We start from the raw sequence: 17,203 nt of genomic DNA on the forward strand, positions 1-17,203 counted from the left end.
ACCATTGCCTGCCACGTTGCAGCTATTCATCTATCAACAATGGTTGTCCATAGCAGATTCTGCTTCCAAACTCCCTCAGCCTCTGGATAAAAAGTATGGTGCTCTGTTTTTGTGCAGTAGCAGTTACAAAGCACGAGGGTCATCCTTCTGGCAGAGTTTTCCTAACTCGGGAAGTCTGTCTTCCCTCAAAGGAAGGAGCAGAATGCTTCTGGGAGCCTCCGTCCCTGAATAGTCTGCACCATCTGCTGGAATAAGAGAAGGACTGACTCACTAACCACGAATTTCAGGGATGCAGGAGACTTTGGGGAATAAAACGTACTGGCTCAAACCTGCAATTACACATTTCTTGTAGTCTAAAAGAGGAAAAATGGCTAAAGATAAGGCCCACCCCTGTGACCAGTGCAATGACATGTACCCTTCAAAATGAGGGTGTAATTATGGGGCCACATAATTCCAACAAGTAAACCCACAAGAATTTAGCCCTACTATAGAGGCATAGCTCTAGCCCACAGGGTACATACACTTCAGCTCATTTATTTATACAGATTCATCTCTAACATTCAGAAATACCATCCCATGCCTTGGGTAAGTCTCGCTTTCCTAATGCAATGTCATTCCACTCTGTTGCACTGCAACCTGTGCAAAAGTGTAAGCCCTTCTTTACATGACTCTGTCCTCCAGTTCCCTTTCTTCTATAAGGTTTTATTCCCCCCCCCTCCGCCCTCACTCTCAGGTTCCTGAACAGCTTTGGTTCTTATTTCCTATTTTCCTTCTTTCTGCCATTCCTCCTCCTCCAAGCTATTCTTGTCAAACTATTAATTTCATCTTATTTGTCAGCGGAGCAGCCTCCCATGACTGTGCTTTGGTGTACAAATGATCGGTTACACCAACCTTAAGACTCCACTGACTCCGCAGAAGAGGCAGTTTGTAAAATGCAAAGTAATATTAATGTCTCTGCTCAGGAATTTCCACTTCGCTATGCTAAGCTTTCATGTTGACTGAGCTCTGTTCTGAAACGACATGACTAGCACAGGGCATGTGCTCCATAACTCACCTGCACTGCCGGCAGAGAATACCAAATAAGCCCAAATATCTTTAATATTATACATTTTTTTTCTTGCTAAACCTAATTCATATCAATATCAGAGCTTCCACAGCACTGTTCAGACAGCATGTTGCCTACTCTCTTGAATCCACAACAACCAACAGTAAAATACTTCTATTGATGTAACAGAACTGATTCTTATGTAATGAGAATCAAGGGATTAACGAACACACCACTTCAGGGATATGCTTGCTCTACCTGCAGGAGCAAAGTTTGCATTATTCTATAACATTCTATGCAATCGCTACTCCAATTCAAATGGTTTTACACCAACATTTTATTTAAAAAGAAGGGCTTTCACTTGAAGATACAGACAAGATACAAAAAAATTCTCTATGGCCTTCCATGAAATGTATTTTAATACCATATTTGTATCAAAAAGTGACAAACAACATCAGAAGTTATCTCCACGGCTCACGCTCTCATTTTCCAGCAGACGAAGGCAGACTAACAAGTGCCAGCATCTCTCTGCAGACGACTTCTCACCGAACAAGCCGAGAAGCAGCTAAGAGCAGAGCTGATGCTCTTCATGTCAGAAAGGGTCACCTTTGAAGCACTGACTAATCACAAAGCAGGCTCCCTGATTTGCTTTTCCCACTTGCAAAAACAGCTGCTACTGCTCCTCCGAAACCATCCTTTCCTCTTATCTGAGGGACTGTACAAGGCCGATGCAAGCATGCATGAGTAACTCCTCGTTAGCTGCTAGCAGCAAGGCTGGCAGCCCGAAACACGTCCCCGTACAAACCCAGACTGGGGACGCTGACATTACTGCACAATTTACTTTCAACATTTCCAGGCAGACAAACAGCTGCACTGGATCAGGCGGCGACATGTCAATCTCTCCGAGTAGCTAGGAACAAATGACTGAGGAAGAAAACCAAGAAAGTAGAAGTTGGGACAGAAAAACAACTGTTCTCTCATTGCAGCTCCCAGCTGCGGAGCATGACGTGACATCTGACCATCGCTGGACTTCAAGGAACCTGTCTTCCATTAATTTATCATTTGCTGTTTAAAAATCTACTTATCTTGCATCTTCTTCAATATTGAGGTACAACGAGTTTTACAATTTAATACTTATGAAAAAAAAAACAAACACCAAAAACACATACTGATACTGATGAGCGCTCCCCATGACTCTTCCATTATGAAAGATAACAAATGACCTCTGCCTCTTCCCTCCCCCAGATCACTGATCATTCTATGAGCTCCTACAACATTCTCTTCATTACTTTTCTTTTTAACCAAGACTTCTTTTCTTTTTTGGCCAAAGCTTTGAGACACGTACGTTAATAACTTCTTCTTCACTAACAACTATCACTGGATAGAATCACTTTTGAAGATCTTCCCCTTAACCGCTTTAAGCTGCAGATGAGTCCTGCTTCCCCTTCACAAGCCTCTCCATGCAATCTTTAAACAATGCTGTATTAACAGAGAGAAGAAATTCCCTCATGTGACACGAGGCAGAAGTGAGGGAATAAAAAGCTTGCTCAAACACTGCAGGGAAGAACAGGCTGAACGCTTGGCTCAGTCCCACGTTTCAGCTGTTAGAAAGCCCTTATCACAGAAGGCACATTTGCTTTGGAAAGTTAAGCGAGAGGATCACAGCAAAAGAAAATGGGAGCAGAGCACTTTAAGAGCACCCTGGGAAGCTGTAACCTGAAGCCTGCTGAAGGCTGGGCTGGGGAGGCAGCAAAAAGCAGATGTGGCTGCGCTGAGCCCGCACTGTCCCCGGCTCACACTCACTGGGATCCTGCGGTAGTGGCGGCCGAGAGGAGCCCAAGGTAAGGGGCAGCGGAGGCTGCGTGTGCTGCCCACCTCGGCAGCCAGCGGCCAAGGAAGCAGAGGGCACGAGGACGAGGATGGGGGTTTCTGGGGGGGTCCTGGGGCACAGGTGTCAAAGAGCGGCACTCCCACCAGGTGAGCAACGTCACCAAGGGCTGGGAGCCAGCAGCATCCTTGGGCACCACTGTGCCTCTGGAGCAGAGGTGTGCTCAGGGACTAGGGCTCCATTTTTCCCCGTTTTCTGCCCTTCTAGTACCTGTGTCGCAGCGGGGAAGAGGCTTTTTCTTTTTGCAAGGGTAACAATTCTGGCGGGAGTCAAATCCTCTAGATCTAGCGGTTGCATGATGCTTCAGAAGCGGTCAGTGCCGTGGGGTGGAGCAATCCCAGGGAGCAGCCTGAACTCATCGGTGCTGTTTCATAGGACCCCTAAAATCAGAAGTGTTTATAAAGGATTTGAGCCGTGTACCACTATAGATGGAAAGCAAAACATTTCGCTCAGCACCTGCAGGCCTTCACAAATAGACAACTCCCCAGCACAAAGTTCCTCCTCAGCTCATTTATCAACACTTTCTCTCTGTGTCTTTCTTACTGTAACATCACACGCTGCATGCTGTCGCTCCTTCTCTTCTTTTTAAAGGCAGCTACAGATTTTAATAGCGCTCCTGAAACCATCCCACCTTTGCTCCACCAAATTCTTCTCTCTCTGCGTTTCTGGCTGTGTGCTAAAGGACACGCAAATAGAATCCAGATGTTCAGACCAATTCAAACGCAAAAAGGCTTTGTCTTTCTAAAATGGAAATTGTTTTTTGGCAAAGTTTGAGAAATATGAAGCTGGTGACAGTACTGGCAAAAACAATACAAATCTGCAGAACCAATCTCCGCTGCTGTACTCCCAGGAGCTCAGTAGAGTTGGAAGCAGGGATTGTGTTGAGCCTTTTTTTCAGAGAAAAGGTTACGATCTATGGAAAACCTTCATCTCCAGACTGGACCGCGCCAAACCTCTTCCTCTCCGCATGTGAGAACTGCTTGGTGCAGGCATCCTCGCAGAGCCCTGCCTGTGACCTGCTCTCAGATGCACGCAGTGCTACTCGTCCCTGTTTCAGCATGGTGCCTATTCATTTTAGAACTCTGCAACGATGCAAGCAATCCCAACATCGTTATCTACTGTCATACCACCAAACGCGTTGGTTTGTTCCAGTATTGTAAATCCTCTTGATACGCATTTCCTGCACCAGAAAATCTCATCTACTCAACAGCTGGCATAGCAAGAAGCCACAGGATGCACAAGCACAGGGAAAGGAAAGTACTACTACTCTGTTACACTGTCTAAACATACGCGAAAACTTAGGACCTCCACTGTGATATGGTTTTCTCCAAGGCAGAACTACCTCCAGAAGAGAAGGGTTTTGGCACGAAGGAGCAGCAGGGAACTGACTTTCACCGAAGGAAAGCCTGTGCCTGAGCAGACCAGGTCCTGACCTGTGGCTGTTGTAGCCACGTGGCTTTAAGTTGTATTTCTACCAGTAGGCGTATTTCCTTTAGAGCTCCAGTTAATCTGAAACACATGTTCTTTCTGCTGCTTCGCTGGACGCCTGGATCACAGGGGTTAGTTAAACACAACTCTCTTCCTTTAATTTCAGGGAATCTGTATAAACATTGCTTCAGACCAGCCGCAGTGGCGTCTGTTCTCTGAGGCATGACACTTCTGCAGTAGCTCTGCACCCACAGTGAAACCCTGGCTTACACGCTGCCCTTTGCACCACACAGATCTGGCTGGAAGAGCCACATATGCCAACAACAGAGTGACTAAAAGGGGATTCTACAGAAGGAACAAGCTTACCAGCTTTGGATAGTTGGGCACTTCTCCCTCACCTCCAACATACTGAATAAGCCAAGCTCTGACTTTCACCGGTTCTCCAGATCTGACCCAACATTAGGTATTTGCACACTGCCCCTTTCTTCACTGTCTTTTAAGAAAGCCCTTCTTGGTCATTTATCCAACTGCAAATAAGAAGCAAAGGATTCACATAGGCTATATAGCCTTCCAAGTACTTGCAGTCACAAGAATCATGATAAACTACTGCCTGAGGCAGAAACTGGTTTATCAGAACAGTACACAGTCAGTTTTTGTCTTCTGCCCCATTTAACAGTATGGATTTGCTAGCTTCTATACATTCTGATGTACTTAATTTTTAGCTTAGAACTGAGAAGTTATGATTTAATGCTTTTCTAGACGCTGGCACTCAGTAGCTGCCAGCATCAGTGTGGTTTGGGCCACACACATCTGCTTATGTGTTCAGACACACCCAGGCATGAGTTCTTGCCCAGTTTTGAAGTCCTTGGAGCCAAGCTGGCTGAATGCTTCAAGCAAGAGGAGAAGAAAACTCGGCAAAGATCAGGTGTGCATTTCACAATCAAGAAGGACAAGCAGCAGCATGTCATCACAGCTCCTGTCACAACCAGATACACAGCATTCAGTAGTGGTGGAGATGCATTCCTCTCAGTTACTCAAACTAACTGTCATGTTCTTACTCTGTAGGTTCAGGCATGCAGATTCCAGCGGTTCTCCTTCTCCTGGGTCTTCTAACTGTCCCAAGTAAATCTCAGAACTCACCGACTGGGCAGGTAAGTAGAAGACAGCAGCAGAGAGTGAGGGAGAGATACTTGGAGAAGATAATTTAATTTTAGAAAGTCTTAGGGAAGGATTAAGCACCATCCTCCTAAGTTAACTAGGTTTTCATTTGGCAACATAATGAGACTAACTACTGCTTTACGTAGTTAAAGCCACAGCACTTACATCAGGAGATGACTGTGAGGCAGATACAGTGGATTCCAACCTGAGCACCGCCTGCAGCCTTATTGGGACACTCTAAAGTGAAGTCACTATTCCTACACTCTCTGTGTCAGCAAGATCAAGCTAATACTGCTGTGGATTACAAGAGAGTATCTGCAGATTGTTTGCCTTTGAAACGCTTACAGTAGCTGTACCTGTCCTTGTAAACTGCAAGTCTAAACAAAGTGCTCCCTGTACTTGCTAGAACTCTCCCACCACTGACGGAACTAATGTCGGTGAGGTTGAAGAGGAAGATCCATTCTATAAAAGCCCTGTAAACAAGCTGGCAGCTGCAGTCTCCAACTTTGGCTATGACCTATACCGCCAGCAATCCAGCCGGACAGCCACTGCCAACGTGCTGCTGTCTCCATTCAGCCTGGCTACTGCTCTTTCTGGTCTCTCACTCGGTGAGTTGCTGCCCCTTTTCCTCACGTGCTGTTTGACTTGACAGGCCTTCCTTTGTACTGTTGTCCTTGTTGTCGGCAGGGGCTGGAGAACGAACAGAAGATGTGATTTCTCGTGCCCTCTTCTATGACCTACTTAACAAAGCTGAGGTCCACGACACCTACAAGGACCTACTGGCCAGTGTGACTGGGCCAGAGAAGAGCCTGAAAAGCGCCTCCCGCATCGTCGTGGAGAAAAGTAAAAGTCCTTCTTTCCCTCTCTCAGACCTTCTTTCCCTCTCTCAGAGTTTACCTACATAACTAGCAGCAGGTAGAAAACACTGAACAAGTAACACTACACTGACAGCTTGGCACTGACATAACGTTGAGCCACAACACAGGCAGTGCATGGAATGTGTTCCTGCTCCAGATAAAGCCTTGGAAAGTTTGTGTACATATGAATAAATGAGAAGAGCCAAACACGCACCAAAAGATACTGGTGAGAGAGCAACTAGTATGCAGAAGACCTAGAAGAAACTTGCTGTAAGGACTCTGCTTTCACTCTAGGTTTACTGGCAGATGCTGCTAACTATCAGGAATCACAAATTACATTTTCCTATTTGGTGATAGCATTCAGCCAGCATTCTGTGTTTAGATCATGCAGAAATATTTAAGATATGCAATGAACATCTGCTGAAAAAAAGCTATCTTTTAAAACCAGCTAGCTCCCAAGATCCAATAGGTTTGAGTAAGCTGTGCTCATTCAGAAAGCTGGAGAAAGAAGACTGACGCAGGAATAGCTGTGCCCAAGCCTTCTGTTCGTATCTCCCTTCTTTACTTTTCAGGAGAGGGTTATTCCATACTCCAGCATGGTTGGCTTAAGGATTTGGATCAGTGTCCTCCATGCACCGTCAGTCATTCTTTTTCATAACAGGTTTCAGTATACACACAGCCACAGATCTGTTTTATGAGAGAACTGCTGCTGTGCTTTAGGTTGTGATTTGCTGCCTTGAGATTGTTTTGATAAGGGCGCTAACTGCAACATCAATCTTTTTGTTTCCCAGGACTGAGGGTGAAATCTACTTTTCACAGCCAACTAGAGAAGTCCTACAAAATGCGTCTGAGGGCGCTGAGTGGCAATACCCAGTTAGACCTTCAAGAAATCAACAACTGGGTAAGGCAGCAGACAAGGGGAAGGATTCTGCGGTTCATGAAAGACATGCCCACAGATGTCAGTATTCTCCTCGCTGGGGCTGCTTACTTCAAGGGTAAGGATGCTGTGCACTTTGTTACAGAGAAGGTCTATTAAGCACACATTAGAAGAGATGTGAGGGAATGACCTCACTGCCAACAGAGAAAATGGAGTGACAGAAGTGCTGAATATAAGAAGAAAGCGACTGAGCACATGTTTAATAAGCAAGAAAAAAATTCACGCTACCTGAGCGGAACTAGTCCTCAGTGGAGGAATTATTACTCTTGGGAAGCTGAATCTTGACCTGTTTGCAGTAACAGACCAGAGAAGAAAGCTTAAGCTTGCAAAACTCAATGGCAGAAGGCAGAGTGTTAACATTTAGGGAAGGCAGAGGTTAAAGGCTGTGATGAGCCTTACTACCACTGTGGAAGGCATGTAGGGAAATACTGGAGAGCTGTTCTAGAACACGCTCCGAGCCAGCACCTACACAATCCCATATCCCAGAGAATTATCACTTAGAGACAAGGAGCAAAACAAAGGTGGAGAGAGGAGTGCTTTCTGTGCATTGACACAATTGTTATCCTTTAAAATAGTTTTGTAATTACATAAGTAGACATCAACTTCCCAACAGCTACTCCACCCATACATTGGCTTGATTTTGTATTTCCCATGTAGCCAATTCTCAGATGAAAAGGAGGGGCCTAAGAAAGGCAGTAAATCAATCGGCTCAATCAGCCTATTTCCATCTCAATCATTCACTCATGCCTCAACTTTTAAAGGACAAATACTACATCATATACAAAGCACAGGATTACAGAGCCACAGATCTAAGTCCAGTTTCACATTCCAGAAAATCTTTCATTTTATCTTTTAAAAAACAGGGACTTGGAAAACCAAGTTTGACACCAAGAGGACTGTCCTGAAGGACTTCCATCTGGATGAGGACAGAACTGTGAAAGTGTCCATGATGTCAGACCCCAAAGCCATACTGCGATACGGTTTTGACTCAGAGCTCAACTGCAAGGTCAGGCTGCAAATATTGCACAAGATCTAAACCTACTGAGGAACAGGCTCAGCTACACTTAGCTGTTAATGCATTCCACGAGACAGCCTTGCTCCACCCACCCATCAGGCTAGTTTTGCAGTCCCTATTTTGAAAGGCAGTTTGTTGATTCTTAGAATATTCTTTCTGCTTTTACATTGGCTGTGTGATAACCAGTGAAGAATTTAAACAATGCACAGATCCTTCTAGCCCGTATTGGTCTACTTAAAGCTAGGCAAGAGGGGCAGGACACAGAACTTTTCAGTCCTTACTTCTTTCAACAAATAATTTGCTGTAGTATGAGTTCAAAGAAGGCGTCCCAGCTGAGAATCCCTCATAGCAATACTGCAGCTCACTACAGGATTCAACAGGTGAAATAGCTCTTGCCATCTAGTAATAGAAAGGGGGAAGCAAAGGCTGATGGATGCCAGAGCACAAGTGGGGTCAGGAAGCATCGTGTCCAACAGAAGCAAATGGGAAAGGAGACAAGGGGTTGACCTTTCAAGGTTCAGACCTGTACTGATATAGGGAGGGTAAAACTGCTTACTATGAGGTATGACTCTTTCTTATTTATAACTGGCCCTTCAGATTGCCCAGCTGCCACTGACAGAAGGAGTCAGCGCCATGTTCTTCCTGCCTACGAAGGTGACCCAGAATATGACTCTGATTGAGGAAAGCCTCACTTCTGAGTTTATTCACGATGTAGACAAGGAGCTGAAGACAGTCCATGCTGTGCTAAGCTTACCCAAACTGAAGCTGAACTATGAAGAGGCACTTGGCAACACTGTAAAGGAGACAAGTATGTACATCACTTTCCCTCTACAGACTGTCAGGTCTGAAAGCAGTAGGCAAGTTGCTTCCTGCTCACAGAGGAATATGATGCTGGTGGGTTATTAGGTTGGTACCACTCTCAGTCTGTACAGATTTCACCAACAACTAAACCACCTCAGTCCAGGACTCCTCAACTTTTTATCCGATATTTCCACCAAGCTCAATGTTTCTGAGATAAAGAGGGAGAAGCACAGTACCAACAGATGTAAGCTTCCTTCTGTTACCCACATTAAGCTCTGCCTGAACAGTCATCTGCCCTTCTGGATCACAGCATTAGCAATGCTGCTTTCCCACCTGCTTTTAGTTAATGGAATTTTCTTTCTTTCCTCCAGGGCTCCAATCACTTTTCACATCACCTGACTTTACTAAGATTTCTGCCAAACCTATTAAGCTATCTCATGTGCAACACAAGGCAATTCTGGAGCTTAATGAAGATGGGGAAAAATCCACACCAAATCCTGGGGTGAATGCTGCTCGTCTGACCTTCCCCATAGAGTATCACGTGGACAGACCATTTCTTCTTGTGCTGCGAGACGATACCACTGGAACTCTCCTCTTCATTGGCAAAATCCTGGACCCCAGAAGCGTTTAGATCTCTTCACAGTAATCTACAGTCGTAGTGTGCTCGAGGGGAAAAGGTGGTACTGGGAGAGATACTGGCTCCCTGCTCTGCTGCACAAAGACACAACTTGCAAATCTTATGCCTTTATGCTGCAATAAAAGAGCTTTTGCTATTACTCTCCACAAGCCCCTGTATTCTCCATTGAAAGACTGTCCTGTCTACGTCACATATCTTCACACTCCCGTTTTCCCTAGATGGATCCCCACTGCAGTTCTGTCCTGTATGCGAACATTAGTCTAGTGTATACTGTATTTCCCCCCCTACCCCATCTACCAAGCTGAAGCCAGCTGTTAATCACTGCTGGATCTGTTCTGGTAGCCCTCCAAGATCTGCAGTGCCCTCTCTTACAGCTTGTGAGTTTGCACTTCCCAGCCAGCTGTCTCATCCACTCCAACCATTTATGTTTCGTGCTGACAAGAATGAAAGTGCGTCAATAGCATTAGAAGTAGAAGGTACTTTGGTCTGGATGACTGAACGTTCATGACCAACAGAATACCACACGTGGGAGGTTCATCTCTCTAGAAACACACACATACATAAGCATCTCAAGCATTTGCTTCACCCACATGCAGAAATCCTACAGCAGCATCTATTTCCACTATACCACACGCAGACCCCTCATGTGAGAACTGGTCATTTTATTTACAATCGTATCTCTAAAGAGCATCTTAGATTTCACTCGAGTTCTTGTTACACACCATTTTCCGGCTTGTACTACACGACAACCTTACGACGTGAAACTTAGCTTTGATGAAACATCACACTGAATCTTCCTTTGATAGGGAAATTAAGTCCTCTGAAGGATGCTTCTGGGAAGCTCTAACAGACAGGTCTTCATCTCTTGTAGTTCCTGGATCTGAGTACTCTGCGGACCACAGTGCACTGATAAAATCTCCTCTGCTCTTTGAATTGTGCTCAGAGCTTCAGAAACTGCAAATCTGAAATAGGAAGAGCAGATAGAAAATAACTGATTCAGCTCCCTGAACTTGCACAACCTTCAAACCTTCCACCCGAGAAACCTCACCCTGTTCATGGCTATAAATCCCACCCTCCACTGCCCCTCAGCACCAAGAAAATAGCACACATTTCAGCTGCAACAGGAGGATGGGCAAAATAAATAAGGAAAGGAGATGGATAAAAACTTAAAACATTATCTTTGAGTATATGTACCCACTACTTCCGCACTGTAGCTCATGCTGAAATTCAGACAGTTAAAGGGATATGTTGTTAGAAGATTTGCAGTAACCAGGAGATTAACTGAAGGGCCAAAATAGAGCGAGATTTTATTTCCTTATTTGAAAAGATGTCAACAATATTGTTCAATTGAAGTGTAAACACTAGGGATGACTAGCTGTCAGAATAAAATAGGACAGGGAACAAACAGAGTCAGGGAATAGAAAGAGTAAACAGATAAAAAGCTGAGGAATGGGTCCAAAGAGAGTCATAAGTCATAAGTGAACCCCATTAGGTTATATCAACTTGCATTTTAGTAGTGGACAACTTTCATGCCTGTGCCAGACTGCCCAGGGCCCTGCAAGATGCCAAGACTAACTGCCACAATACTGTGTTGGACACACATGAGTGGTGCAGGGAAGGGAGAGAGAATGAAAGCAAATTTACCCATTGAAGAGAATTTGTGCCAGTTTGAAAAGTTCATGACCCATTTCTACACTTGATGGCCCATGATGCATTTCCACAAGCTGAATACTCCTCTCTAAGTGTCTGGCTGCTTCCTGCCACTTCCCTAATGGAAAAAAATAAACAAACAAAAAGAACTATGAATAATTACTTTTTACAGCTAATGTCATACAAAGAGTTTGACAGAATTATGAGAAATGTGGTGAACTGTATCGACAGTACTCTTCAGAGGCTGCTATTCTCTGAACCAGGACAAGGAAAGTACAACAACATGAGATCACATTATTGGTCACTGGCTGCTAAGAACGCAATTTTGGCAAAAGCAGTCTTTCTGAGAGCTCTGTTGTCAAAACTAGAGAAATTGAGTAGTAGAAAAGTGAAAAAGCTAGTCAGGGAAAACACTAGCCAAATTAAATCCCAAGTTCTGAAAACTGAAAGCAATACTGATTAAGAAGAGGATGTCGTACCAAGAGTAGCATAGACCTGTGCCAGATGATCTTCCAGCTCTCCCATCAGCAAATGCTCTGGTGACAAGAAGTTTCTAGCATCCATTTGACACTTCAGGAGCATTTTGATAGCTTCATCTATGGAACAGAGCATGAAAAATTCATTCTACTGGCCAGTCCCCAGCTTGCCATGATCCACATAACAAACTCAGTCCACTCATGCCTGCATCTTACACAACTATATCTGGATTTGGTCAGGATTCAACATCTACTTCCTCTGCAACCCTGCTTACTCTTAACGCAGGGCTGGCCAGACTCGTTCCAGGAAAGCAAGGCCCAAGAATGCATAACTCCAAAGTTATCCTGAGTTCTTTTAGTCACTGTGGAACAACGTGTGACCTAGATTAACACTCGGATCAGGGGTATAAAAAAAAAAATAAAGCTCAAGTCCCCAGGGACATCAGGCTTGATGCCAGCGGATCCCAACTACATAAGCAACAGTGCCATCTCATGGCTATAACTAGCCTCCTGATGCGTACCCAGAGCTGCTGACCTTAAAGCAGAAAGCTGAGCCTTACCAGCCTTGCCGTCTCTTAGCAGTTCTACTGCTTTCTTGATTTGTTGCTGAAGGTCCAGTAAGCGCTGTGACAATCTCCCTCTGCTGACTGAGAGCCCACAAGCTGCGTTCGAACAACAAAGCATGTCTTCCCCCTGTGAAAATATCCCCGCGATCATTCCTGCTCATATTCAACTCAAAACTTGCTTGCCATCTCCAAACCTCTGTATTATGCTACAAAGATGCTAAATATAGCTGAGAAACCAGGTGGCTTGCTTGCAAACTGCTGCTAACTTACTCGGGTTTTAGGCGAAGCTTCCAGGAATAGCTATGACTGCAACGTGGGCCAGTCTGAGCCCAATGCAGGTTAGGTTGAAGCTAACTTTAACTAACGTTCATACAAAATACATACTATGTTGAATTCTCATCTAACACACGCTATGTGCGTTTTCCATTTATATCCTGTGAACTGCAGATAGTGTGATTCTGACCACATACAGAGCCTGCACATAACAGCTTGTGTTCTAGAGGTTGGTGACCCTGCACTTAGCAGGGGGGTTGAGACTCGATGATCCTTGAGGTCCTTTTCAACCCAGGCCATTCTATGATTCTATGATTCTAGACTCCAGGATCTATTTTCTTTCCTAAATATCATCCTCCCTACAAACCATGGCCTTGATATTACCAGATTCTTTCTGCAAGTTCAAAGGGATTTTAACTCCCTGTTAAGGGCAGTATTTTCCCTATAATGCTGGAAGATTGAAAGCAAGAGTGCTGCAAGGAAGCTAGTAAGAACAGTGAAATACTGCTTTTACTCTGCAGGGGCTTTTACTTGCGCAGCAGAGGTCATAAACTCAGGCCTTTAAATCTTGACTTTCCCAGAGGCCCAAACATTACACATCCTGATAAGGTTAAACAATCATAACCATCGAAGAACTACCTGCATTGAAGCCTGGCAGCTAGGGCAGCAGAATGAGTTTCTCATGGACACACTCTCGACATCAGACTCTAACTCATCAAGGCATGCCTGACAGCGGCACTCAAAGAAATACTGACTGAGAAGCTGTTGTCTCTCAGCAACCCTCATTCTACACCGATGAGGCCCTGCAAAAGGACAGCAAGGGTAGAAGGTGCCAAACAAGTACAGTTCCTAAAAATCTGATTAAAATCTATCTTTGTTAAAACTGAGACAAAATATAATATCTTTTGCATAGTACAGAACTGGAGACTGAAAGCATAATGTTGGGTTCAGCAGATAAAAAAACTTGGTTTGATATCTTTGATCAAGGCTTATACATAAACAAAGACTCTAGCAGCATTACACTGGGAATTATGATATTATTAGCAATCAGTAAGCAAGCCAAGTAGAGGAGAAAGGATGTCTGTGTCTTGAGACAGAGACTTAATACTCACCATAGCAATGGAAAATCTCCTGGCCGCTTGGGATTGGTTGTGATGCCCTGACAGTGGCAGCTGTCCCACTAAATGACACACTGATATTGGGACTGCACGAATGGTTCAGAAGGCTGAGAACAGGAAAGAAGGCTGTCGCCAGGCGCACAGGCTTCTTATTTACAACAGCACCATCTCCAGACTCTAAAGACAGAGGAAAAACACTATGTTGAGAACGAATGCTCTGTAACCCATGCAAATTATGCATAGATACCACTAGATAGATTGCTGGTATATTGCTACAATAAAGAATAGCTAAATGACACCTGCATGTGCACCAAAGAACAGGCTGACAAGGGACAGGACATTAAATTTTAAACAATTCATTCCCATCTGCAATAGGAGCTTTTTACAACTCCCTGCTTCACACAAATGAGATGAATAACAAGGAAGAGCTTAAATTTTTTTATCTTACCTAACTCCTGCATTACAGTGATCGCCTGTGCATTACATTGTAGCTGCAACACATGCCTCAGCATTGCTTCTGCCATAATCATCAGTTCTGGAGACAGTTCATCAGATGTTTTTTCATACGTCTTTTGTTCTGATCCCATTGCAGATGACTCCCTGTTCAGAGCAGCAGCCTCTAGACCAGTTTCTTGTAATTTTTTGCATATAGCTACTACACTCAGCATGCAAAGGAACTTATGTTCAGGGCTATGCTTCTCAACATGTGGCAAAAGGTTGAACACAGCTTGGTAAGAACTCTGGTACTGGCCATTGTCATTACAACCAGGGATACCTTTAGTTCCAGCTCTTGTATCCGGTGCCTCACTGGGATGTTTACCTCCCACCTCAGCATTACGAAGGTCCTTGTTGTCATCATCATGCGACCACTCCACCAGCCTGCTAACCTCTGAAAATCCTGCCAGTAGAACGGTCCTTAAGGCAACATGGCAAAAGACCCCTAACGTGAGAAGCAGTGCTCCCAAGGGGCACTCTGTCCTGTGGTATTGCTCCCATGCCACATCTGCACAGTTTTGGCTGCAATACTTTGCGTAACTGCACCCACAGCATGGCACAGAGGCTAAGAGCTGCGTCAGACAACGATGGCAATAAAGATCTGCATTAGTGACTTGAGCATCCCACACTGTTTCACTGCTATCCTGCAGAAGAAGGCTATCCCCTTCACCTGGGCAGAGCACACTGACAAAAGCCTTCTCTTTCAACAGGTCCTGTCCTGGCAGGATGTCCTGGGAGGCCACCAAGTGACGTCCTCTCTCTGTATTGAAATTCAAGCTCAAAGATGACGATGCACCTGAAATACTGCCATTCTCTTCCCAGATCTCTGACTCTCTTTGAATATCACCATGTGCTTCTCGTGCAGGTTCTGGACAGCTCTCCTTCTCATGAATTTCAGTCTTCAGTTGACTTAACTTTTTCAGTAGTGTAAGGTGGATAGGACTAGTCATAATCCCATCTATAGCCATTTTATTCTCCACTGCAGTGAGGGTGTCTGTTGCATCCTGTAACCTCCCCAAACGCAGCAGGCATTCAGCCTTCCTCAGCAAGACCTTGGGCAGCAGCCTATCTGGATAGCCATGACTTTGAGCCCTGGCAATATCTTCCAAACAAACCTAGAAACAAAGATAAGGACTTTTAAGGCCACTTGAAAATGACGTACTCTTTTATTCCATTTAAGATTTAGTACTTTCTAATAAGACATTTTACTAGCTATGAACAGGAAGTTTGCAATCTGGCAAGCAGATAAAAATCCTAATGTATAACTAGAAAGAAAGCAGCAATGCCTAGGTAATGATGGAAGATTTAAGCACAACGTCAGAAGCACACCTGATTATAGAATGGCTCAGGTTAGAAGGGATCTCAAAGATCATCTAGTTCCAACCACCCTGCTGCGGACAGAGTTGCCAAACACTAAATCAGGAACTAGATCAGGTTGCCCAGGGCCACACCTAACCTGCCCATGAACACGTCCAGGGATGGGGGATCCACAGCTTCTCTGGGCAGCCTATGCCAGGGCCTTACCACCCTCTCAGTGAGAAACTTCCCTGATATGTAGTCTAAATCTCCCCTCTTTCAGTTTAAAACCATTCTTCCTCATCTTATTGCTACCTACCCATGTAAAAAGTTGATTTGCCACCTGCTTATAAGCTCCCTTTAAGTACTGGAAGGCTGCTATCACGTCTCCCCTGAGCCTTCTCTTCTCTAGGCTGAGCAAACCCAGCTCCCTCACCTGTCTTTGGAGGAGAGGCGCTCCAGGCCTCTGAGCATCCTTGTGGCCCTCCTCTGGACCTGCACCAACAGCACCATGTCTTTCTTGAGCCGAAAGCCCCAGACCTGGATGCAGGACTCCAGATGGGGCCTCACTAGGGCAGAGCAGAGGGGGACAATCCCCTCCCTCTCCCTGCTGCCACCCCTCTGCTCATGCAGCCCAGGATACAGCTGGCCACCGACCTACAGTCTCTCATTCTAACAACCAAAGAGAGATCACCGTGGGGTTTGCGAGAGCAACCACCTGAAGCCCTATGTGCAAACACCGCGTGGCAATACCTCAGATTCCGCTTGGGCCCTTCTTTACCCTGTTCCCCACTCCTACTACACAGGAGGCGTGGGGCACACTCTGGCTGCAAGCCTGGCAGCCGCTGGCCTGACTTACCTCAAAGTGCCCGAGGTGGAACAGAGCTGCAGAGCGGTTGGCAAAGCACAGGGCCACGTCGGGGCTGCAGGGAGGCTCATGGGCCGCAGCCTGTGGGGAACAGAACAGACCCCTCAGCGGGGGCTGACAACTCGGGGCGGGGGGCAGCCCCCAACGCGTCTCCTCACAGGAGTCCCCTCAGCAGCTCCGAGCAGGAGGCGCCCAGCAGGGCGGGCTGCAGCTCTCCCCAAGGCCCCGCTCACCGGGGGTCTCCTCACGGGGAGGGCCCCCTCACTCAGGCCCGCACCAGCGCTCCGTCCCTACCTGCGAGTACAGCCGGACGGCATCGCGGTAGCGGCAGCGGCCGAATTGCCGGTTTCCCTCCTCCCGGTAGAAGCGGGCGGCCGCCGGCTCCTTGCCCGTGCGAGCCCGGCGACACAGCCGCTGCAGGGCCGCTTCCTCAGGCCTACGGGACACGGGGATCAGCACCGCGGCCAAGCCCACCTTACCTCTCCCTCTCCCATCCCACTCACCCGAGGAGGCCGCAGCCCACCCGCAGCGCCTCGCCCAACGAAGCCGTCGCCAGCCGTTTCCTCAGCGCCGGCTTCAGTGCGGCCCAGCGCCGAGCAGCGATCCCCCGCCACTCCTCCACCGGCAGCGCCATGGAACGCTCTCCCTCCACCTTCTAATGGCGGCGCCCAGTGGGGCAGCACGGCGTTTCCTCA

At 46.1% G+C, this 17,203-nt stretch overlaps 2 protein-coding genes across 2 annotated transcripts; one reads left to right on the plus strand and one right to left on the minus strand.

Annotated features, from left to right (window-relative positions):
• On the plus strand, positions 2,731–9,915 carry SERPINF1 (serpin family F member 1). The gene is made up of 8 exons (XM_021415849.1): positions 2,731–2,886; positions 5,427–5,512; positions 5,926–6,127; positions 6,207–6,362; positions 7,168–7,371; positions 8,177–8,319; positions 8,926–9,136; positions 9,501–9,915. Exons 2-8 carry the CDS (start codon positions 5,435–5,437, stop codon positions 9,758–9,760), a joined length of 1,254 nt encoding a protein of 417 aa, XP_021271524.1. The 5' UTR covers positions 2,731–2,886; positions 5,427–5,434; the 3' UTR covers positions 9,761–9,915.
• Positions 10,409–17,167, minus strand: SMYD4 (SET and MYND domain containing 4). Its single transcript, XM_021415842.1, has 10 exons — positions 17,012–17,167; positions 16,803–16,944; positions 16,500–16,589; positions 14,298–15,459; positions 13,844–14,026; positions 13,371–13,534; positions 12,453–12,585; positions 11,896–12,012; positions 11,411–11,534; positions 10,409–10,728 (listed from the first exon to the last, which is right to left on the minus strand). Exons 1-10 carry the CDS (start codon positions 17,140–17,142, stop codon positions 10,578–10,580), a joined length of 2,397 nt encoding a protein of 798 aa, XP_021271517.1. The 5' UTR covers positions 17,143–17,167; the 3' UTR covers positions 10,409–10,577.

This window comes from Numida meleagris, chromosome 18, assembly GCF_002078875.1.
Source record: "Numida meleagris isolate 19003 breed g44 Domestic line chromosome 18, NumMel1.0, whole genome shotgun sequence".
Classification (NCBI taxonomy): domain Eukaryota; kingdom Metazoa; phylum Chordata; class Aves; order Galliformes; family Numididae; genus Numida; species Numida meleagris.

Excerpts from the sequence above, each read along its gene's own strand:
- SERPINF1 (XM_021415849.1), top strand. The coding sequence starts at position 5,435 with ATGCAGATTCCAGCGGTTCTCCTTCTCCTGGGTCTTCTAACTGTCCCA. Across the intron at positions 7,372-8,176 it reads TGGGGCTGCTTACTTCAAGG|GGACTTGGAAAACCAAGTTT; the intron begins GTAAGGATGCTG and ends TTTAAAAAACAG. Across the intron at positions 9,137-9,500 it reads CAACACTGTAAAGGAGACAA|GGCTCCAATCACTTTTCACA; the intron begins GTATGTACATCA and ends TCTTTCCTCCAG.
- SMYD4 (XM_021415842.1), bottom strand. The coding sequence starts at position 17,142 with ATGGCGCTGCCGGTGGAGGAGTGGCGGGGGATCGCTGCTCGGCGCTGG. Across the intron at positions 15,460-16,499 it reads TCCACCTCGGGCACTTTGAG|GTTTGTTTGGAAGATATTGC; the intron begins GTAAGTCAGGCC and ends CTTTGTTTCTAG. Across the intron at positions 13,535-13,843 it reads GGAGATTTTCCATTGCTATG|GGCCTCATCGGTGTAGAATG; the intron begins GTGAGTATTAAG and ends GTCCTTTTGCAG.